At 31.7% G+C, this 25,207-nt stretch overlaps 2 protein-coding genes across 12 annotated transcripts in view; one reads left to right on the plus strand and one right to left on the minus strand.

The window, feature by feature from the left end:
- Positions 1-17,391, minus strand: part of LOC127711014 (dedicator of cytokinesis protein 3-like) — a 131,477-nt gene extending 114,086 nt beyond the window's left edge. For all 8 annotated transcript variants that reach the window (XM_052216964.1, XM_052216998.1, XM_052216989.1 and 5 more), the window contains exons 1-3: positions 17,265-17,391; positions 15,486-15,581; positions 623-663 (exon numbers count right to left, since the gene is read on the minus strand). In XM_052216964.1, the coding sequence (XP_052072924.1) occupies positions 623-663; positions 15,486-15,581; positions 17,265-17,310 (183 nt within the window). In that variant the 5' untranslated portion in view covers positions 17,311-17,391. The remainder of the gene's footprint in view (positions 1-622; positions 664-15,485; positions 15,582-17,264) is intronic.
- Positions 1-25,207, plus strand: part of LOC127711284 (zinc finger protein 277-like) — a 295,784-nt gene that overhangs the window by 223,759 nt on the left and 46,818 nt on the right. Inside the window, exons 1-2 of one of the 4 annotated variants that reach the window (XM_052217302.1) lie at positions 15,580-15,705; positions 24,558-24,760. In XM_052217302.1, coding sequence (XP_052073262.1) covers positions 24,720-24,760 — 41 coding nt within the window. In that variant the 5' untranslated portion in view covers positions 15,580-15,705; positions 24,558-24,719. Of the gene's footprint in view, positions 1-15,579; positions 15,706-17,530; positions 17,625-24,557; positions 24,761-25,207 lie in introns of those variants that run through there. The other 3 variants (XM_052217282.1, XM_052217294.1, XM_052217288.1) reach the window with 3 other exon arrangements.

The raw sequence follows: 25,207 nt of genomic DNA on the forward strand, positions 1-25,207 counted from the left end.
TCATGACAGAGTTACACTATATGTTGTCTTCATCAGTTTTGACCTTGTATTTAAGTAAGATATTGGGCCTGTAGATTTGTTTTCACACATAACTATTTTATAAAAATAAGAAGATGTGGTATGATTCCAATGAGACAATTCTCCACCAGAGACCAGCTGACATAAAAGTTAACAACTATAGGTCACTGTACAGCCTTCAAAAATGAGCAAAACCCATAATGCATAGTCAGCTATAAAAGGCTGCGAAATGACAAATGTGAAACAATTCAAACGAGAAAACTATCGGCCTGATTTATGTACAATACAATGAACGAAAAACAAATATGATATACAACATCAAACTACAACCACTGAATTACAGGCTCCTGACTTGGGACAGGCACTACATTATATTGTTAGAGTGAAGTCAGTTTTATTGATATATAAATTTCAGATAAACCAACAAACTTTCCACAACCGTCAAATTCAACTATGATTGAGAGTAACATGCCCCTATTTGAAATCCTTTTATCCCTACTGTAGTAGTAAATAGTGTAAGTGTATAACATGTATAAGCAAGAGAGTAAGAGACATATTTTTCAGATATACATTTTACCAAATAAAAGGTAATTCCTCTACTTACCGACTGGTTTCTGTTTGAAAGTAAATGACCTCTAAACCATCCTACAAAATATAAAAAAGAAAAAATGTAATTTTTGAATATCTATTTGTTGTGAAAAAAAAAATGATTTTGAACTATACTAAGAAAACTTGTTTAAGAATAGATTAAGGTGAATCATCATTATATATTTCCTCAGATAGATTTTACCCCATGCTTTTTTCGAATCATAATAAAAAGTAAGGGTCACCATACTATTTTTCAAGCTACAGTCATAGATTATTCATGAAAAAACACTTTTTGTGAATAAAAAGAAATCTATGAGTTAGATTTACTTGTAGCTTCTCATATTTAGAAGTTTGAAATAAAATATGAGAAGATAGGTTTTATAATATGCTTCAAGAAAATAAAAAGGTAAAATAGTGTCATTAAACTTGTTTTTTTTTTGCTACAAGTAAATAAACTGTTAGCACAGAGATATGTCTCACCTTTTTGTTATTTTGATAGTAAAATGCAAATGTTGAAATCAAAATAGCAATACTTTAAATAAAAGTTATGCAAAATATCAACAGTCAATGAACCATGACTGTAGGTACAGGGCCAAACAATCTCCATGGATATGAGATGTGCCAATGCAAATACAACTACACCCAAAATACCACTGAGCTACCACTAGAGGATCCCATAAACTGACCTAATCACAAACTAATACATATGAACTAAGCAAAAGTTTCAAAGTCAATAGATCGTTACTGAGGGGGCAGAGCCAAATAATCTCCATGGAAATGAGATGTGCCAATGATAATACAACTGCATGCCAAATATCATTGACCTAAAACTAGTGGTTCCCGATAAACTGACCTAATCACAAACTAATACATGTAAACTAAGCAAAAGTTTCAAAGTCAATAGAAAATGATTGAGGGGACGGAGCCAAATAATCTCCATGGAAATGAGATGTGCCAATGCTTATATAACTGCATACCAAATATCATTGACTTACCACTAGTGGTTCCCCTTGAACTGACCTAATCACAAACTAATACATGTAAACTAAGCAAAAGATTTAAAGTCAATAGACCATGACTGAGGGGGCGGAGCCAAATAATCTCCATGGAAATGAGATATGCCAATGCTTATACACGGACAAAAATCAAAAATTTCATTAACATTCCTCTAAACAAATTTTACTAAAAGAGTTATCTCCCCTTATATGGCTAAGTTGAAAAATATAATTGAACAGCAACAAATATTTGGTATTTGCTTAAACAGTCCGAATAAAAGAACAGAGTTCCAATGTCCCCTGCATTGCACATATTTTATCTATCCAAGGTAAAAGGGCAATAACTAAAAATCAAAGTACTGAAGTACTGAACATCGGATGACCACAAGTTCTTGAGGATGGTCAAAAGCACTTGTCTCAGAAAAAAACAACATATCTCTTTACCTGAAACTGAGGTTAATGTACAGAGATATATTTTTTTGTGAGACAAGTTCGTGCGTGGATGATGAATAAATGACAGGAAATTCAACTTCACCGTAATAACTATTATATTGTAGTGATACAAATCATACACTGATTTGTTGTTATATATTATATTAAAATAACAGTTACATATATATATGATTTGCATCCATTTGTATATCATTCTATTCTACTATTCTAATAATAGTGCAATGCAAGTGCATGGTGGACACTTTTCTGTAAAAATTCGATTTTTCTAAGATTGGATACGAGTAGGCATTCATATTTTCCCGCAAAAACAATTACAGAGTTACCGGTCCTTGCCGGTATTGTCGCAAAATGTTCTTTGAGATATTCTTCCACATGCTTTAACACAATTTTTCGTTAATGTGCATTGATATTATCAATGATTTTTACTTATATATATATATATATATCTAACTACAAAACATTTTCATATTATTAATTTATGTTGTAAACAAAAATATTTTTATCAGTATTCATTGAAGAGATGTATTTATATCAAACGATAAGGAATGTTATTTTGCACTCGTTTATGTGCGCATATTTATAATGTTTAAAGATCGGTTACAAACCCAAAACTAATTTACATAATGGAAATCTAGGCGATAGCAATACATCGGAATGACATCAAGGTCATCGCGATGTAAAAAGCACTTTTTTTTGTTCTTTAAAACTTTTTATTAATATTCTAGAGAAATGAAGGCTTCAGAGCAAATGCAATGTGATTTCCATTATAATCAATATTTCCAAGGGGCATAACTCGTTTAAAAATATTTGATCAGCACTTATTTTAAAAAGTGTCAAAGATACTGCTGATATAAGTTTCATAAAAATCTGGAAAGAATTGTACATGTGAGAGTGTTAACAAGACCAGACGGACGGACGCCAGGTATTTCTATGTCCCCCGCAACGTGTTGCGCGGGGGACAATCATAAAATGAAACACTTTTTTTTTTTTTTTTAATGAACAATCTTACACATTAATTGCCAATCTGTTTAAAAACTTGTAGAGTTAGGCAAATAACTAGACTGACTGTGTACTGCTATTTTACAATCCAAAATGGTGGAATGCATTTAATCTGCCTTATTTGATTGATTACTTGTTTAACATCCCGAGGCAAATATTTTATGCTTGTTCAGGACAAAACAAAGTAAACAAGCAATACAAGAGATAGTTTCTGCAAGGTAGGTCGACTGGGATGATGGGTGGGAACGGAGAAGAACCAGGAAGGTCATATATGGTCCTAGAAATAGAACTTTAGTAATATCATATGCAAAAACCTATAATTATGATCTTCAATATGCAAAATTAGATAAAATAGACCCTTTTTCTCTCTGCTGTTCATTTAGACCATGTTGACAGCATCTAAAGTATGAAATTTTATATAAAAATAAGCAGATGTGGTATGATTGCCAATGAGACAACTCTCCACCTGAGACCAAATGACATAGAATTTAACATCTACACCATTTTAGACAGATTGCCTGTTTTTCATGCATTTATGAGGTATATTTCCCTCTGAAAAACATTGGTCACACCCTTCAACCAATATAAATGTGTTATGCAAAGATGTAAATAGACCAGATACACATCCTAACAAAAGAGGGACGAAAGATACCAGAGGGACAGTCAAACTCATAGATCGAAAACAAACTGACAACGCCATGGCCAAAAATAAAAAGACAAACAGAAAATAATAGTACAGATGACACAACATAGAAAACCAAAGACTAAGCAACAGGAACCCCACCAAAAACTGGGGGTGATCAACAAAATATCATGGTGGTCCTTGCTTGTGAACAATGTCATTTCAGGCAAAACCTTAAAATTAGCAAAAACTAGATGTGTCTGAAAGACACGAGTGGCCCCGCTTGCAAAATAAGCTTGAAGCTATTTTTAGGAGTGGAAATTTGAGATTGAAAGTCAATATAACTGTTATTTTCAGGAAAAAGTCCAATGCTCTTTGTTTCAGCAAAAATCAGCAGAGTGGAACCAAACATAAACTCGATCTGTAACTCATCATAGTAGACTAACATACTAAAAATCAGCTAAATATGTGAAGGCATTTAGAAATAAGTTTGTATAACTGTTATTTTCACAAAATGTTCAAGTCCAAAGCCTGTTTTTTCAGCAAAAATCAGCAGGGCAGAACCAAACGTAAACTGGATCTGTAAGTCACCATAGAAGACTCACATTCTAAAAATCGCTCAATATGTGAAGACGTTAAGAAAAAAAGTCTGTATAACTGTTTGTTGCGAATTATATGGCCCCGACAACTTTGTAAAAAGATAGTCAAAATTAAGATTTTCATTAATAGAGTGCAAATTGATGACGTCATAATGACATTATAAGTGTTCTTATGCGTCAGAACTTGTTGACTTTGTATTTGTCAGATATTTCTACACATTTTATTAATAGATGTTTACTATCATTACTGAATTTAAATTTCATGAAATTATAGGGTCAATATTGACCCTTTGTGAACATACTCCTTTGGACTACCACTGGCAAACGTAGGTATGTTGGATAGGGGTAGACATTTGCCTTGCAACAGATTCCTAAGAAAAGTGTTGCAAGTGTTCTTTAAAGTGCAGAGAAAATGGCATTTGCCCTATATTGGACATCAGATTTAATGTCTCCATTTCAACTGGACAGGGATGCGTATTTATAAATCCTACACAGCCAAAATGGACGCCCCACTTTAGCAATCTTTATATGACTTTGATGAACATATACAAGGATATACAGACCAGAGCAATCACATCCTCTGGTTTTGAATAAGCAGGATATAAAAATATAAAATAATTGCTGTAATTATCCCTAAAATACTTGAGGAAGAACACAAAAATTAACAGAAACTGTTTTTCAAAGTTCATACCTTTGTTCAGCAGTTCTTGTCATTTAAGGGTAGTTAAATCTACACTCTGATAAAAACTTCAGACCTTTGAAATACTTCCACAAATATTCAACTGTATTTCCTAGAAAAAGACGACTGTGAAAGCTATATAAAACCCCATAATTCTTGTGCTGTGTCCTCTAGTGTCAAAGGATGATTGCAGAGGTATGTTTGTTTTAGTTCAGTCACTGATTTCAAATCTCAAATTTATGTAAATGTAAACAACTGGCGAAATTTTAGTATTGAAATTCTACATCTAAAGTTTTTGTTCCAGGACATTTTATAATGACAGGTTATCAAACAGGGAAGGAAACTTATTGTCTAAAACTCTATCTAGTTATATCTGTGATCTAATTCTGCAGTCAGGACATAGCTGGCCACAGAAATAGCAGTTTACAGATACAGCAGGCAACAAATGTATTCTTTCCAATTTTTTTTTTTATTTATTTGGACTGACTTTAAAACTGACTTTAAAATTATATATAAACTGTAATTAAATTAATTATTATCACAATAATCTAGAAATTTTCAACAACAAAAAGTTATATTTTGAAATTTATGGGCAGCAAAATCTAGGATATATACTTTATTTTATAAGTTAAAGTGTCCATGTACACTGATGAAAAAATTCGTAAGGGTTCCGCGGAACCCAGTGTCTCGCCTACTTTTTCTGTTAATCGCAGGCTTAACAAAAATGAGGAAGTAAATCAATAAAAATATTCCACTTGATACTATCTTTTGATTGTAAGAAGCTTCTGTCCAAGTTTGATAAAAATCCAGGATAGTTTATGAATCTAATAAATGTTTAAAAACTTTAACTGCAGACTGAATGTAATTTTATCTGGAAGAAAACAAAATTTCCTTCTAGATACTAGCATCTGATCATAAACAAGCTTTTGTCCAAGTTTGATACAAATCCAAAATAGTATAAGAAAGTTATTAAAATTTTAAAAACTTTAACCACAGAGTGAATGTAATATTTCCCGGCAGAAAAACTAAGTCCATTTATAAGTAAAATACGGAAAAAATGGAATTTTATTTTTACAATATTTACTTCTGGATACTATCTTATGATCATAAACAAGCTTCTGTCCAAGTTTGGTAGAAACCCAGGATAGTTTAAGAAAGTTATTAAAATTTTAAAAACTTTAACCACAGAGTGAATGTAATATTTCCCGGCAGAAAAACTAAGTCCATTTATAAGTAAAATACGGAAAAAATGGAATTTTATTTTTAAAATATTTACTTCTGGATACTATCTTATGATCATAAACAAGCTTCTGTCCAAGTTTGGTAGAAATCCAGGATAGTTTAAGAAAGTTATTAAAATTTCAAAAACTTTAACCACAGAGTGAATATTTGTGGACGCCGCCGCCGACGACGACGACGACGGAATGTAGGATCGCTATGTCTCGCTTTTTCGACTAAAGTCGAAGGCTCGACAAAAAACAGGTTTTGTGGTTAAAACATCTAATAACTTATTTTACTAACACTAATTATGTTTTCAAACTGTCAAAGATACAAGTAAACTGACTAACAATCCTATCTGAACCACAAATCACACAATACTATCATTAATTTACAAAACACTGAATTACAGCTGCAGTGTATCTTTTCTGGTTAAAAGTATCCATTAATATGAAGTTTCTATTTTCATACTCATATCTACATTAAAATTCATTAGGGACTTTGGTTCAATTGTACAATAATCAGTGTCTACAAGTAATAGGAATAAACTATGATACTATTAAAAACAATAATTATAAGACAGCTGCTTCAATAGAAAATTATTCCACACAGATCCAGGTAAAATGTGAAAGGGACCACTGTTGAGCACTCAAAAACTAGTTAAACCCTGCCACATAATAAAGTGCCTGTTCCAAGTCAAGTAACCTCATCAGTGGTTTTCTTTAGTTATATCATATTATTTTTTGTCCTTACGAAAATTTTGGTGTTGATTGCAGATCTATAGAAGTCTCTGTTAAATTTATTCATTAATTTGATTTAAAATTTGACAGTTGTATAGAAATTATGTTTTGTTGGACCATATTTTAACATCAAGTTTATGTAGCTTTTGTATGAGTGTTATATTTGAAATATTAATTGATATGAATAAAAGGAGATGTGGGATAACCCCAGAAAGACAGCAACCAAAGGACATATAGAGGTTCAACATTAGACAAATGTACAGACATATGTTAAGTTCTAAATCTTTTTAGTCTAAAAGGTTGTGAAGACAAGTGTACAGACAATATGTTTACTTCTAAATCACTTTAGTCTAAACGGATGTGATGACAAGTGTACAGACAATATGTTTACTTCTAGATCTCTTTAGTCTAAAAGGTTGTGAAGACAAGTGTACAGACAATATGTTTACTTCTAAATCACTTTAGTCTAAACTCTAAACGGTTGTGATGACAAGTGTACAGACAATATGTTTACTTCTAAATCTCTTTAGTCTTAAAGGTTGTGAAGACAAGTGTACAGACAATATGTTTACTTCTAAATCACTTTAGTCTAAACGGTTGTGATGACAAGTGTACAGACAATATGTTATGTTATAAATCTCTTTAGTCTAAAAGGTTGTGAAGACAAGTGTACAGACAATATGTTTACTTCTAAATCACTTTAGTCTAAACGGTTGTGATGACAAGTGTACAGACAATATGTTTAGTTCTAAATCACTTTAGTCTAAAAGGTTGTGAAAACAAGTGTACAGACAATATGTTTACTTCTAAATCAATTTAGTCTAAATGGTTGAGAAGACAAGTGTACAGACAATATGTTAAGTTCTAAATCACTTTAGTCTAAACGGTTGTGAATAAATCAACAGTACTTAACCAGCTGATATAAATTCAGGCCGTCCTACACTCTTATTTACATATTCCTTTGCTGTATTTTGGGGTATTTCTTAAAACATGTCATATACAGCAAAATAAAACATGATCTTGTGTGATGCCCAGAATAATTTTTGTTAATCTTAATGTCACAGTAGCAAATAATAGAAACATTTAAGTCTTGATCATATTAAAATTAGAGAATTGATGTTTATTTCCCAAACATAGCAGACACATAGGTCATACAACATTAGAATAAGTATAACCCTTTTCAATAAGTCCATGAAGAAAAAAAAATATTTAAAGGACAATTTCTAAACTTGTTAGTTTTATAAATAATGTTATGGAGAGAAATGACTTTCTACAAAGGGTTACAGCAAAAATTAGGAAATCAAAAAGATACTACATGGTTGAAAATGAACTTTATATTGGTAATATCTTTTATTTCAAAAATATACCAATCTTTTCCTTTTTTGATATAACAATGTAGACCATATCCATGCCTCAATGGTTTAATGTCATTTATTGTGATTATTTGAAAGGCTTTGCCCTTTTTACCAATGGGCTTAAATTTATTTTTCCAAGTTGCAGTTTGAATTCATCTCTTCAAACTGATAAGCTGGTGACCATTTTTAGCCCATTCATGGTGGAAGGTTGTGAGATTAAAGCCAGTATAGTGTAAGAAACAAATATTTTTACCATCCAATTCCAGTAATGGACTTATGTAAATTGAGAATGTAAGAAAAATCTTCAACCCAAATTTGTTAGGAACTATAGTTTAGAAATAGTTTTATATTGATTTAGGAAAAATACTATTATTAGAACACTTTATATAGTAATTAGTTAGAAACATCAGGTCTATTCACGACTGACATTATGAGTGTTGATTCACATGGCACATAGCAGGAGATGCTTACCCTGTCGATGCACCCTGTCTCACTGTTCATGCAATCACCTAGTTTTTGTTTGTTACCTTGGTTTGTATCTTCTTAACCGATTTATATATAATTTGAACCTAGGTGAACTACTGTTTCTGAAACTTTCACTAGCAATTAGCTTTAAAAAAATTCACAAGTTGATCAGTGTGAAGAGACAACTTTGAAAGTTACAGTAATATTCAACAAATTGAACTCTGCCCAAAATTTCAGCTGCAGGTACAATGTAGTATTAAAACCTAGAAATATATACCTTCAAATATCTGGTTCACATGAATGGTGTAGCATTTGGGTAATTTATAAAATATATATATATATACTAAACAGCACACGCTACAAACAAATGCAAATTGTTTCATTCATAAAAAGATTAAAATCAATTATAAGTACAGTAACAGGATATTACAAGATTTGGCTTCCTATATCAGCAAGGTCATAATGAACATCTTTAATTAGAAAAAAAATGTTTATCAATTTAGGAAGTTATCTGTTAAACAAAGATAAAGATACCTGGTGTTTTACAGAACAGCTGTGAAGTTGTTAACCCATTTTTTTTCAGAAATATAAGCTCACATAAATATACAGTGTAATGCTAAAAAATTGATACAAAATATATCAAAACATATTTTCATTTGTTAATAGTGTACATAAAACTTGTAAAAATCATGTTTCAAATTCTCATTCCCTTCCAGAGGTAGATTAAGGGGAGGAAGTGGGTCCAGCCCCCCCCCCCCCTTTATGAAGCTTCATATATTATAAATGCATAGGCCTTCTACAAGTACCACTACAAATGTTGGCTTGCCAGGGGCAACGTTTTTCAAACTCCTGGATCCACACCTGCCTTCTACTTGAGGAGTAATACCACCATTGCTTTTCCCCTATTAGTCTTTGTTAAATTGGCACTTTTCAAAAAATTTGCAGAATTTATCTTTTTTGAAATAAAGAAATACTTGGCATGAGTAAAGCTGTATCCTGTCTAGTATTACAGACAAAATTTCACATTACATTTCATTGCATATAAGATAATAACCATCACTGGAAGTTAACCAATCAAATTTTCACCCCTTTTACGCCTGTGTACAAGCTTTGGTAACCATGTAACCTCCAGTTTCCAAAATATTTTATAACAAGCATTCTGTGAGTATTGCATGGCAATACATAGTCCCCTACCGGTTACAAATTCATTGTAATGGAACAAAGTTCTAACTTGATCTATAACTTGTCATGGTGTAAACTACATAAAAATATCAAGTCAAGATCTTCAAGCATAACGAAAAAAACTGTTGAAAACTGATTATTTAAGTGAATTTTCTATGTCCAAAGACCATAACTCTGCACAAAATTATCAGACTGGAACAAAATTCCAACTTGATCTGTAACTTGTCATGATAAAACTATATACTAATTATCAAATCAATATCTTAAAGAATGACAAACAAACCTACCACTAAATTCTTCAAACAATTTACCAAAGAAAAGGAAATAAATCCAAAATGTCATTTTGTCTTTTAAAAATCTTATCTTTTAAAAAATGAGTTATTTCCCTTTGAACAGAAATCTACTAATTAATAAGTATTTCATAAAAAAATTCTAGGGAAAGAGCTTTAACTGAACAAAAAGAAAAGCTAAAATCGTGAAAACTGAACTTGACCTGTAACTTGTCATGATAAATCAATAAACCAAATATCAAATCAATATCTTCAAGCAAGGAGAAAAAATTCTGGAAAACTGATTTGCCGGACTGACAGATGGACAGAGAGACAGACAGACGGACAGACAGACGGACGGAGTGCAAACCTAAAGTCCCCTTCGACTTCGTCGGTAGGGGACTAAAAACACCAAATAATAAATTGCTTCACCGAGCGCAGCTGGATACAACCGCAGAGGTCCATCCCTGAACAGTTGGGGCAAAAATGGACACAATGTTCAAGCTTGATACTTAAAAATTAAATATTTGACACATTATAGGTTTCTGACACAGAATAAATGTAGTCAAAGAACTTGAAATTGGTTACTGTAAATTCAGAAATTATTGCGAGGTTTTTATTAATGCGAATAATGCGACTAGGTGAGTATCGCAATAATAAAAACTCGCATTTTGATAACTGCAACATAGATCTGTATGTAGTTTTTCTGAATTCGCAATAATTAAAATCGCATTCTTGTGTATTTTTGCAAAATCGCAAAAATAAATGCACGCAATAATTTCTGAATTTACAGTATATGATTTGAATTTAAATTCAATTGAAGATTTCTTGCTGTTGTGCAATACACTGTGCTGTTGCCCAATACTAAGTAAATCTGTTTTCAGACTATATATTAAGAATTAGCATAATAAACTGTGAACTCCAATTTTTCTTTGGAAAATTGACAATTTCTTAAATTTTGAGGGGAAAAAAATTGACCCCCCCAAAATTTTTTTTTGTTTTTGGCCCCTAATTCCTAAACGGTTGGGACCATCACCCCCAAAAACAAACCTTCCCTTTGTGGTATTGAACCTTTTTGTTAAATTTCATAGAGATCCATACACTTAAACTAAAGTTATTGTCTGGTCACCAAATGTCTTTGGACGACGACACTGACGAAGACGACGCCGACGTCGTGATAGCAATATACGACCCCAAAATTTAAGAATGGTGATTTGAAACAACCAAGATATATGTTTATGACTCAGAAATATTTTACTGCAATGAAATGTAGGATTAATTTCCTACAACTGTCAAATTCAAGGGAATATTTTTTTTGACCCTTTTTCGAATAAAACCGGATGTGACATACTATGATTTGGTGGTATTACATCTTGAATATCAAATAGTTATTTCTTGAGATTAAATAATCAGCAATCAATTCAATAAGTTAGAGGAGTAGTTGCAATGAAGGACCTATTTCATGTATTTGGCCTCAAAATTGAGTGTCATAAACCAGCTGATTATTGTGTAAAGATAAGTAGGTATGTTGGAAGACTTAAAAGGCATGATAAAAACAACTATGAATATAGATGTAGATTTTATGGTCAAAAGAAGGAATAAATTGAACTTTTCTACAAAAATTGCATTTTTTACACATACTTGTGAATGGGAAAATCCAAAATGTAGAGCACATGCAAGTACCATAAAAAAATATTTACATGACAGAAGTTGTTCATATTGACAAACATTGTGGTAGATTATTTAGTAGGCCCAAAGACAGGTAGAAGGGGCTTTTCTAAGAAGTCAACTAAGAAGGTACTATCTAGAGCATGTAGAGTGATATCATGGATTGGAAACTACCTGCTTATACTTTTTATTACCTTATCCTAAAAATAGACACAACTGGAAATCTCAAATTAAAAATTTAAATTTCAGTCAAGAATTAGGCCAAATAAGGCTCTTATCTCACCTTCATTACCCAAAAATAGATCTACCCAGTATCTAAATGCTTGAAAATTGTCCTTTTTTGATACACATCATGACAGCTAATTAAGTCTTCATCCTTGATAGAACTTTAATGTGGACAGGAAGATCTAATTTGACAGAACACTTAAGTGTCACAACATAACTGATAAAACATTTTAAGGAAACAATGCATTTTTTTTTATTTGTAATTAAAAAGGAGATACAGTAACATCGTATACATAACGTTGGAAGTTTTGGCTCCCCTGAAAACTGTTTCTCCTAAAATAACATGTTATAGCCATATTTACTGACTTTTCACACTTTTTAAAGACAATTATGTACAAATCATGTTAAAATGTACTTAACTTCATCTGAACAAGGTCAATGAAGAACTTCCTCCTTCGATATAGTATAAAGTACTTTAGATATTAGGACAATTTTTGATGTTTTGTTTCTTCTTCCTCAATTTTGCACTTCAAATATGTGAGAATTAAGATACTTATTTTCAAAATATTATTAATTACATTCCTGATAACATAGACAGTCAAGTGGAAATTACTTTAAAAGATACTTGTATAAAACCTATTGCATTTCATAAACATGACAATTCTTTTAAATTAACATTTCCCTAAAATATTATTTACAATGGCAAAAATAATAGCTATTTATTTTAACTTTTAGTATGGGTTCAAGAATGTAATCCACCCATTTTCAATTTATTTACTGAAAGTAAATTGATCTAATCAAGCTAAAAGATCTTTTAAAACACCACTTTTTAAGCTGCTAAGTAATGTTAAATAACTAAAATGTAAAAAATTTATCTGAAATAATCAAAGTTAAAACCACATATTGCTTGAAATTAGCAAACTTAAATTTTTTTGAGGTAAAATTATTGAAATATTCTTCATTAAGCTGAGGACAACCCATGCTTTGCAAATTTTAGGGGGGCGCTTGCCCGCCACGCCCCGCCTGAATCCGCCCCTGACATCATAAGTAAAGCTTTAGATCACCCTGAATCTAGACAAGAAATGAATTAAGTTAACAGAGACTATCAAAGATCAGCCATAATCACAAAATTCTCAAATTAAAGGACAAAATAGAAACAATGTTAGTGTCTGTCTGGCTATCTGTCTTAAGGTTGTCTCCTATAAAAATAAGAGGATGTTGTATGATTGCCAATGTGACAACTCTCAACCAGCAACCAAATGACATAGAAGTTAACAACTATAGGTCACTGTATGGTGTACAGCCTACAACAATGAGCAAATTCAATACTGTGTAGTCAGCTAAAAAAGGCTCCAAATGACAAATGTAAAACAATTCAAACAAGAAAACTAACGGCTTCATTTATGTTCAAGGAAATAAACAACCAAATAAGAGAAGATATTTTTATTCCAATTAAAGGGCCCATGAAGAGCAAAGTAATTTATAACAATGATTTTGATAATTGACACAATAATTTTACTGAATTTGATAGCTCATTTTAGCTAACATGTATCTATTTATATACCAAACAAAAAAAGGCTCTGCAGTTTTTAAGCTAGTAATCAGAAAAGATGCAAGGCACTAAGTTTCTAAAAGCTTTTAAAACTGCTGTAAAATTATATTACCACTAGGAAGATTTTAATTATTTACCAAGTGATAATCTGAAGGTCAAACTTCCATATTATATACATAGGTATCTATAAGATTTATTTTTACTTCCTGATCTCATTTAATTTACCTTGTTGGCTTTTAAAAAAGGTACATTCAAAAAGTGTGTCATTAAAAGCAATAAATATTATTCAAACCCGGTCAACAGGATAACTTCATATAACTTTTGACAGTTTTAAGAACTAGATTTGGCCACCATATGAGTAAACACTATAACATTTTATATGAAAACATAAGATATGGAACAAGATTAAATTTTACAGTTTACATAAAAGTCCCAACCCAACTGCTTCAGGTAAGTATAACTGACGCAGCTTTAAATCTAATGAGATGTGTAGGACAACAATTATCATATAAAATGTTTTGAAACTTTTCAGATGGAATTCCCTATAACAGTTACAGGTTTCAATTTACAAGTTTCCTGATAATGAAAGGACATCTTTTGTCTACAAATGATCTTAATTCTAAATTTTTTCATAAAAATAGTATTATTCCAATAGGACTGAACTATTTAATCACCTTTAAATCTTGTTTCAGTTTTCTTAAGGTTCCTACACAAATCATATGAAAGAAAACATTAAATTATATCTCTTTTGTATGCAAGAAACCAATGTTAAACCTATAAATAGTATGTATTGATATGATAGGGTATTTTCTTGACTTCCTGGTTAGGTTTATTTTGAACAAAACTAATTACATCACCCTTAATTCTATATGATGGAAGGCATAAGATATATAAAATTCCTCCTTCAAACTTCTACCAAAGATGAAGAAGACAGCACACACTAAAATTCTCTCCTCCTTTACTGATCAGGATTGAATTTATGTTGAAAGTCTTTTAGATAAAAGTTTTACTACAAATATTACATACATTTTTTTTGTACTTTAAATTATTAATGATCCATTTAATTGAGTTCAAGGTCAGAAGTACACTTCACACTCATTCCACTTATTACACCAAATTTAGTTGGCTTTTAGCTTATAATATCTGAGAAACAGACCTAACCATGAAATTTTAAGATTGACCAGTGAACCAAGAAAATTAGGTCAAGGTCAGATGAACCCTGTCAGATGGACATGACTACTGTACAATCATTTCATACACCAATATAGTTGACCCATTGGTTATATTATCTGAGAAACAAACCTAATAAGTCACAAAAATTCCAATAAGTCATTGAGAATGACACAGAATACTGTTATCAAAAAACTAGGTACATTTGTAAGCATGAGCCAATAAAACCACTAAGTAAACTTTATACATGTTACAACTCATTTAAAAATTTGTCAAAGTGTTTTATGTACAGGTGTGTTAGAAGGAGGAATAAATGGGCCAGGGGGTAAATCTGTGTACCCCCATTTTCTCCCAAGCAGGGGTACATGTATGATAGGAAGAATCTCTACCAATCTACAAAAGCTGATCAGGTGTAAAATTGCACCTGGAATACACCACAAAATAAAATGCAATTTGTCATGTTTGTACTGTGTTAACCATATAAACCATGATAACCTATTTACACGTTAATTACATGTATACTAAATTCAAATTGATTCAATGTTTTATATGTTAAATGATGCATGTAATAAGTTTATATTTCAGTCCAGATCTACCCAATTTTTCAAGTTTTGGTATCAGAAATTATAATTAATCAGTATAGAATAAAGCTGAATTCTGTATGTATAACTTGAAAGCTTTGTGATACCTGTCTTTCCAGATCCATACTCCTCAATAATATGTACAACATCACCCACTGATAAAGATAAACATTCTGTTCTGTTGGGATTGTAGTTTACCACAGCTGAAACAAGAAATATGGATACATGTACATCACATGAATGAGAAGACTTGCAACATGGAAACTTTAAAAATTGTACCACTCAAATACATTTGTAGCTGATTTATGTAAATTTAGACTAAATGATGTATGTGTGCTACTGTTTAACAATATTTATCATTAACAATGATTAATGGTGCATAAATTTGTACTACAAAGTCAGTTGGTCAGTTAAGCTGTATGTCTAAGATGTGTTTAACAGGGATGCTCAAATATAAAAGTAAAAAGATGTGGTATGATTGCCAATGAGACAACTGTCCACCAGAGACCAAATGACATAGCAGCATTTTTTATGACAGCTTCCATCAAAATCTTATATTTAAATTTGGTTGTTATTCAGAAATTTAGAATGCAATTCATTTATATTTCTGTTAATATTACAAAAATATAGACTATTTTGTGATAATTGATCAAACAACTTTAACTGACTTCTTGAAGAATTTTGTGAAAATTGATATTATCTTCAATCTAATAAAAATCAAATCTCTTTCTTATACTCTGTTATTTAGGATATACATGTATACCCCCTACAAAGATACAGCAACCGAAATAACAAAATAGTCAGACATCTGAATCTAATCAGATTGCTTTATCAAATAAAAAAATCCTTTGACCTAACACAAGCAATGACAAGGCAGACTGTCCTTATCATCTCAAACACTTCAATTAATAGGTCACATAAAAAATGTAGTTTTTAGATAGATTATCTCTTAAATCTGTTTTTTAACTACATATTCAAATGTATTTATTGCAACACAATAAACACATGTACATGTAGATGACAGGTTTGTTGGTTGACTGAGTTTAACACTTCTGATGTAACTTTATCAAGTATCTCCTAAGGATCTTTTCTGCCTAAATAAAAGTAAATTATCTATTTTTATGTTGAATGACGTGGTTTATAATTTCCACTGATTCTGAAAAAAGCATGTATTATAATTTATAGATGAACATGTAGGTATACATACAAAAACTATACTGTTTACTTCAGTAAGTTCAGTGACCATAAAATATAAATTAGAGAGTTCTACAAATTAGAATGTACTTTAGTACAAATGTACATGTATGTATACAGTGATTGATTGATTGTTGGTTGCTGTACATCCAGTAGCAAGTATTCATGCACATTCAGGGCTAGAACAATATTAATTTACAATACATGTGTAGGTTCTGTAAGATGGGTTGACAGAGATGTGAAAAGTAAGGGCTGGAAATTTGAGAAATGTTTGATAGGCCGGCAGACGTTTGCTGTGCGACAGGCCACCTCAGGAACCTGAGTCAGAAAGTTGTTGCAAGGACTTTTAATGTGCTGACCAGTGGCGGATTCTGGGCACCTTCCTTTTGATTGGAAAATATATAAATTTGTCTAGAATAAATCGTCCAAAATTTGTGTTTTGCCTCACTACACTCACAGTATTTCTTTAGAATGTTCAGTTTTATGGATAAAACCCCCATGAGAATAGCAAACAGATACCCCCTTTAGCAATGTTTTACTCCCAGACGGAGTCTAGTATTAGACATATTTCATACCCCAGTCAACCCTTTGGGTTACATTTGTACTTGAATTTGTAGTACACAATGTACACATGGTACAACTGCAATATGTCTTATAGTAATTTCGAGTTTAAAAAGTTATAACTTTCTTACCAACTCCATATTTTTGACGAGATTTATTCCATGTATTTAATTCCATTGTAATTTTAACACAACAGTACTGTTTACTTCCGCATTTTGTAAATCCCTCTCATTTGCAACACTGATTCATTATCTGTCCTCTCATTTCACCAACTCCAATTTTCGGTACATCACAAGATTGCTAATTTTGAAATGGTTTTAATTATTTTTATATCGTGAATCTGGCAAATAATTGTTCACAATAAAGCCGTGTCAGCCAGACAATAACCTGTTGGAAAATGATGCATACAAATTTTCCAAATTTATTTATAAATTATTCAGTGCGGAACTTCAAGATGTCAGCCCCCACAGCAGCTGATTCGACGGTTGCAGGTTTCAACATTTTAACATGTTTAATGATTATATCAAACTTTCAAATTGAGTTTAATTGCTAGCTGTATTAGACGACTTGATCTTTGCATTGATTCCTTTAATTAAATGTCTTACTTCTTATATTTTTCACTTTCAGAAATAAACAAAAATTGGTTGTGCCTCATTTTCAGCAGGTTATGTTATGATTGTGTAGTTAAAATAAATATAAAGTTTTGAAAGGCTATGTTATTTTTTTTATAAAAAATAAAATAGCCCTACAAGACGTCATAATTATTAGGACTAGCTATTGTCTGACTAGTATAGCGATGACAAAACTTGGTTGTGTACCAGAAATTTCAGATTTCATGAATATTGTAACAGGAGGGGGTCAGTGTCGACATCTTTTGGGACATGTAGTGGTTAGTACTTCCTCCCTATTCGATCATCGTGATACCTGATATCAGATTTTGGCTTAACAGAGACATAAATCAAATAGAACTCAACAATTTATTTACAAATGTACAACATTATCAAGTTATACAAAGTCAAATGAAATAAAAAATAATAATAATTCAAAAGTTAAAAAAAATTAAAAAGTAATAGTTCGCAAAGGAAATAAAAAGGAAAAGAGTTTCAAGTCAAATAAATTCAAATAAAAATGGTAATATTAACAAGTTAAAGTTCAAAAAGTAAATGCAAAATTTTGTATTTATATCCTTCGCGTTGTGTATTAGAATAATTTTAGTAAATTGTATCAAACTAATGCCAATGTAGTTGCTGAAAATCAACAAGTGGAACCAGTGGATTCCTGCAAGCTATAAATTAGACTGAATTAAAAGTGTATTAGAGAAGGGTGGCATTGCTACACTGCTGGCTCATATATATGGTATTGAAGAAATATTGAATAAATGAGTATAAATCAGATATATAAAGTGACATGAAATTAAAATACTTTTATAGTTAAATTAGTAATGCTACTTTATATATACTTATATTTTAGCATACATGTACATGTATCTAAATCACATCCATTACAATAAGCTGTTTAGTTTTCTATGTAGTGCTTTGTGTACTGTTGTTTGTCTTTTCAAAGTTTTTCGTTTTTGCCATGGCATTGTCAGTTTGTTTTTCGTATGATCAGCTTGTTTGAATATCCCTTTGGTAACTTTCGGCTCTGTTGTCTAACCGGAACTCAATGGTTTGGAAGTAAAGACGACTTTCACATGGGTGCATTTTTCCATAAACTTCCATTGTCACAATGCTAATGTTATAACAACACAGTAAGAGTTAATTGTTCAATGCCATCATTTACATTTAAGGTAGATGGGGTGTCTAAATTATAATCCATAGAATTTTTTAATAATTTCCAAACATGTAGTTTATTTCATGCTTTTTTTTTTTAAATAATAAAAAGAATGGGTCACAGGGCTTATTTTCACGCTACAGGTTGTGCAAAATTGACAGATTTTTGTATAGATTATGCATGCAAAACCCAATTTTCTGCCATAAAACGAACACTACACCATAGAATTTTGAGAAAAAATATGAGAAGATAGCTCTAATATTATGCTTTCAGATAAGAAAAAGAAAAAATGGGGTCACTGTGAGTGAGGAACCGTTTTCTTGCTACATAATAAAATAGGCAAATTCCTAACACATTCTATTGTAAAAGTAACTTTATCTGAATTATCTGCCCTTACATTTGAGTTGCCTCCCCTTATGTGACAAAGTTGGGAAAAATTGAATCAAACAAAAGTATTCTGTTTTTTGTAAAATACAACCATAAATATGATAAAACATGTCATTTTCTATATTGAAATGAAAATTCTTACACATGAATTACCGACTATTCTCAAAATTTGCACATTTTATTAAAGATCTAGACCGATTGTTTTCTGGTATTTCAAATCCAAGATGGAGGAAGACACCCTATCTACCTTAATACCATTCAATCCAATCCAATCACAGTCACGTCTCAGTCATTACAACTGAACGGACGTGCTGGGTCAGCTCTCCTTTACCCGCTATCTTCGATGAGGGTTTACTGTTAGATGGATCAACGACTTACTACTTTCGATGACAGAAACCAATCCAACGCTGTACAGACTACGTTAGGCTATAATCCGCGTAGGGCTAATTCCCGCGTCAACATACACTCCAAAACCCATTATGGATGGGGGAGTGGTATGCCAAGTGACGTCCGAGGGCTGTATCCTAGGTGTTAGATGATGGACCACCATTTCACTGTCTCACGACTTTGGTCCTGATAATGCTTCCTGTCATCGTTAATACTACGTCCGAGACTCATCTACAAGTACTCCATCATCGAGGTTAGCGGGCTGCCAAGCTGACCAATCTGGCCCTGAAAGCAGCTGTTGTGAAGATATAACATCAAAATAGTCAACAAAAGAAAAACCAAAACAACTCACAAAACCAAGATGGCGGCCTACCAAAATGGCGTCCTCCACCTGTTCCTGACCGATGGCACAAAATTATTTAAACGCTCACCAAACGCCTTTGGGCACCGAGCCGACCGTGCGAGGGATGTATATCCAGTCAAGGTCGTTAAAAACTTCCATTTGTTGTACCTTAATACTGATTTACGTCTGGTCATTCAGTGCAACCCGTTCATAAAAAGTAGGTCACCTTGGTGATCTGAATTTAAACTTAACAAGTAAAACTAAATAGAAGAGGAGCATGGATTTTAACTTTAAAATTTTACATGAATAAATCTTAAAATTCTTTCCAGTTGCAATCTAAAGTAAGATTAGATAATGCTTTGTCTTAAAACAGTAAGTTTTCTGAAATCAAAGACTGTTTATAAGTGATGACTTCCATCCTTCACAAGCATATCTCTCCCCCCCCCCCCCCCCCCCCCCTCCTATGTGAAAAATTTTTTTTTTACTGTCTTAATGGGATTAAATTTATCAGACTTTTACAAATAAAGTAAAAATATATGTCGGAAGATAACAGCAGTACATGTATGTCATATTTACACTACACTGTCCTTTTTATATTAAAAGCCAGGTGGCGGTTACTAGTAACTGATCATGCTGATGGTAACAGGTCCTCTATAGCTACCAGTAGTCCAAATTATGATATCTTTAAATAGAATAGAGAATGGAAACAAGGAATGTGTATAAGAGACAACAACCCGACCAAAGAGCAGAAAACATCCTAAGGCCACCAATGAGTCTTTAATGCACTAAAAAACCTGCACCTGCAGCTGGCCTCTTAACAGTAATGTATACTAGTTCAGCGACTAAACTCTGAAACATACAAATGAACCAAAATTTAAAAAATTCACAAGACTTACAAAGGCTAAAGGTTCCTGACTTGGGACAGGAGCCAAAATGGATGGAGTTAAACATGTTTTGTGAAATTTCAACCTTCCTCCTATATGTCTGGCCAATATGGAATAAGTAAACACACAGTAAAACTCATTTTAAAAGAAGTCCAAGTCTGATGTTAGAATAAGTAACAGAAGAAACTAAGCAAAATGACAATGATCAGCATAAATTGATAAAAGTTATTTTAATTTTTGCATTGACGGTGTATTGGTCAAGGACCATTTTCCAATAGTTTAATACCGATAACGTCTGGAATTATATGCAAAAAGAGGAGTATTTCTTAAAGACAACATTCTGCTTTTATCATAGACAAATATTTATAAAGCTCTGTTTTGTTTGACAAATTTGGACCACTCCCCCAAATAGGTTATACTAACCTGTTTGGGATATAAATTCACGGTGCTAAAAACGTTAATTTTGGACATCATAAAACATTTATACAAAATAACCTGCATTAGATTTAAAGTGATCCATTCAACTCAGTAAAAATAAAAATGTTAAAGGGAAAGGCAGAGTTTTTTGGTTTTTTTTGTGGGAAGATACATGTATGTGTTGTGGACATGACATGCATGTACACATGTAGTCACTTTCAGTCCCCAAATCCCCCCCAAATCCCCGCCCCCACCCCACCCCCCATTTTTGAAAAACTTGCTTTAGAATACAAATTATTTCAGCATTAAAGCATTAAATGCTTTTTAAGCTCGCTCACTCACCAAGAAAGACTCATATTGTGACTTGCAGCTGACATTTAACAATATAAATATGCAGAAAGTCTGATAATCCCCATCATAATGGACAAGTCTAGCTTTGTAATAAGATTGATATCTACTTTTAATAGTAGCAAAACATGTGTGTTCAGGGTTTCCTGTTTAATAAAGAATTGTAGTGTTGATAGGTTGTTATCTTATTTTTGGTCACATGCTATAAAATATTTTGTCTAATTGAGTCTGGTTCCAGCATTATACATATACATGTAAACACAACCTATGACCCTTCAGTGGCCAAATTTTTATTTTTGTTGACTCCAAGTCTTAAAAAAGTAAAATCTTTCTAAACAACATGAACTAAAACCAAAATTTCAATTATAGGTATTCAAAAAATTTCAAAATATCTTTATCAACTTTATTATTATTTTGTAGAAAATTCTTAATAACATTAACTATGTGCCCAAAAACTGTCCTTTTTGTCGAACCTGCGACTTTTGTCGCAAAAGCGAGACATAGCGATCCTACATTCCGTCGGCGGCGGCGGCATCCACAAATATTCACTCTGTGGTTAAAGTTTTTGAAATTTTAATAACTTTCTTAAACTATCCTGGATTTCTACCAAACTTGGACAGAAGCTTGTTTATGATCATAAGATAGCATCCAGAAGTAAATTTGGTAAAAAAAAAATCCTGTTATTCGTATTTTACTTATAAATGGACTTAGTTTTTCTGCCAACAAATTTTATAATAGCATCTTATATTTACATGCATTTTTATTGATGAATTAAGGGAAAAATCATTAAGCAATGTAAAAATTATCTTCTTTATCATTTGTTCATTCAATAAATTTATGTTTCAACTCTTTTATAAATCTATAGATTTGATTGCATACTGTATTCATTTTTTACAAGCATAACTTTTTTCATACATTTCAAATGTTTTATTTCATTAACTGTAAATCTATTATGTGCATTCCCAATCACACTGAAAACATAGACAACAGCAAAGTAGGCAAGACACTGGGTTCTGTGGAACTCTTACAAATTTTTTGACGAGCAAGCAATCCTAGATTCTGTCACAATAGGTGTCGTCAACATTTAGGTTCAGTCTGTGGTTAAAGTTTTTTTATACATCAATAATTGTGTCAAACCTACATGGAATTTTATGAAATTTTGACAGAAGCTTATTTATGACCAAAATACAGTATCCAGAGCAAAATTTTGCAAATATTTATTTTCATTTTTCCGTATATTACTGTTAAATGGACTTAGTTTTTTTTTACAGTTAACATTCAGATTTAGTCTGAGGTGAAAGTTTTTCAGTCATCAATAACTTTGTCAAACCTTCATAGAATTTTATAAAATTTGGACAGAAGCTTGTTTATGACCAAAATAAAGCATCCAGAGCAAAATTTTGAAAATATTTATTTTTATTTTTCCACTTTTAACTGATAAATGGACTTAGTTTTTTACAGTTAACAAGTAGATACAGTCCAAGGTTTAAGTTTGTCACATATCAATTACTTTGTCAAACTTCATAGAGTTTTATGAAACTTTGGCAGAAGCCTTTTAATGATTAAGGGATAATGTCTGAAGTAAACCTTTGAAAATATATTTTTCATTTTTAGTATTTTTCTGATAGATGGACTTCCTTTTTTACAGTTAACATTACAGACAGTCTGGTTTTAAATTTTGTTGACATGATGAATTTATAAACCTTCATGGATTGTTATGAAACTTGGACAGAAGCTAATCTTCATGAACAAGAAATAGCATCTAAAGAAAATGTTTGATTTTTTTTTTTAAATTCTGTATTTTACTGATAAATGGACTCACTTTTTATGTCAACGTTACACTTTTACACTGACAGCAGCAATCGCAGGCGAGACACAGGGTTCCGCGGAACCCCTTACAAATTTTTCGCCTCCATATTTACACTTGTTGTTCAAGAAAACATCATTATGGCTATTTTGTGTATTTCTCCTTTGATCTTTTTTTGTGGTAATTTTTCATTTCATGCTACTGGCTTAAGATAGAAAATTATCGCTAGAAAATAAGGTTGCACGTGCCGTTGTCAATGTAAACATCGACAATGTCATAAGCAAAATATTGATAAACAGATTATCAATCGTCTTTTAAACTCAAGGATGTTTATCGGCCACATCTTATCTCAGGGCTGTCTTTTGAAAAACCATTGATAATCTATAAGTAATTAATATGCAGAAAACCTGATAATCAGAACATACACTGAAATGATTGAAACTGTCCTTTTTCACCTCTATATTTACGCTAGTTGTTCAAGAAAACATAATCATGAAAACAAATAGGGAAATATTAATAATTGTTTTCCAGTTTCTCAAGGTTAAATGATATTTTGTAGGGTTAAATACTCATGAAATGGGCTACACAACCAACAGATTATGTACATAAAATACAGTTCTCTAATACATAAGAGGATAAAGTACGCTTTTTACCAAATTATGTACACTCAATACAATATTGATGTATGATGACAAATAGAAGGTACTGAATATTTTATGTTCAAAGGGGGATAATAAAAAATGAAATCCTGCTACAGCATATATATGAAGAGACAAAATGAAAAGCAAGAAAATCAATATTAGGTGAAACAAAAATGGATTTATAAGAACAATGAACACAAAACTGAAGCTTTACCCAACTTTCAGACATATTTTATTAACTGCATTATCACAGCATTTATTAGCTGAATATGTATTAACTGTTGACCAGAGTAGAAATTGGTTTTTTTTGTAATATACAGTCATAGTTACATAGGTGGAATCCAGGTATGATGATTTCTGATCAAAGAAGTCACTATGTTAAAGATTTCGTTTGTTTAAAAAATTGAGGCTATTGTTATTCTGGTGTTTTCTTTCAGAAAAATTGGTTCTGGAATGCCTCAGGTTATCTCACATTGATGATGATTCAGCTGAATTAAATGACAGAGTTGTCTTCTCTTGTTTATTTTGCAACCAGACTTTTGATGACAAAGATAATGTTCAGAGACATTTGGTGAAAGAACATAAACTTGTGATAGCAGATGTTAATCTCATCAGTCATTTCCAAAGGTAACATGAATAGGTATTAAATTGTTTTATACATTTAAACAGGAGTTTACAATAAGTTATACTTTGAAGGTATAGTTTAGATACAGATAGTTTCATGGTATAATGCCAAATACATTTGTAAATGGGAAAATTGGATATTTTTGTAAAGTAGACAACAACCCAACAATAAAGCATAATAAAGCATAAATACCTAATTAATTATCAACAACTAGCTGTTGCACATAAAATATATAGTAGAACATTTATTTCTAGGTTACAAAAAATAGAATAGACCTTATTGCTATTTAGAAATCTGCGCCGCTTGACCCGAGAATCTGCGCCTCTTGAATTATTGCATTAACGCTCAGGATAAAATTCGAATATCACGGCCCAGGCCATGTGTAAATTTCCAACAAATCTATGGCTTCCATGAATTATTTCTTAAATGTAAATTCAAGAAGTATAACAAATCTATAGTTAT

The sequence above is a fragment of the Mytilus californianus genome, unplaced genomic scaffold, assembly GCF_021869535.1.
Source record: "Mytilus californianus isolate M0D057914Y unplaced genomic scaffold, xbMytCali1.0.p SCAF_1, whole genome shotgun sequence".
Taxonomy (NCBI): domain Eukaryota; kingdom Metazoa; phylum Mollusca; class Bivalvia; order Mytilida; family Mytilidae; genus Mytilus; species Mytilus californianus.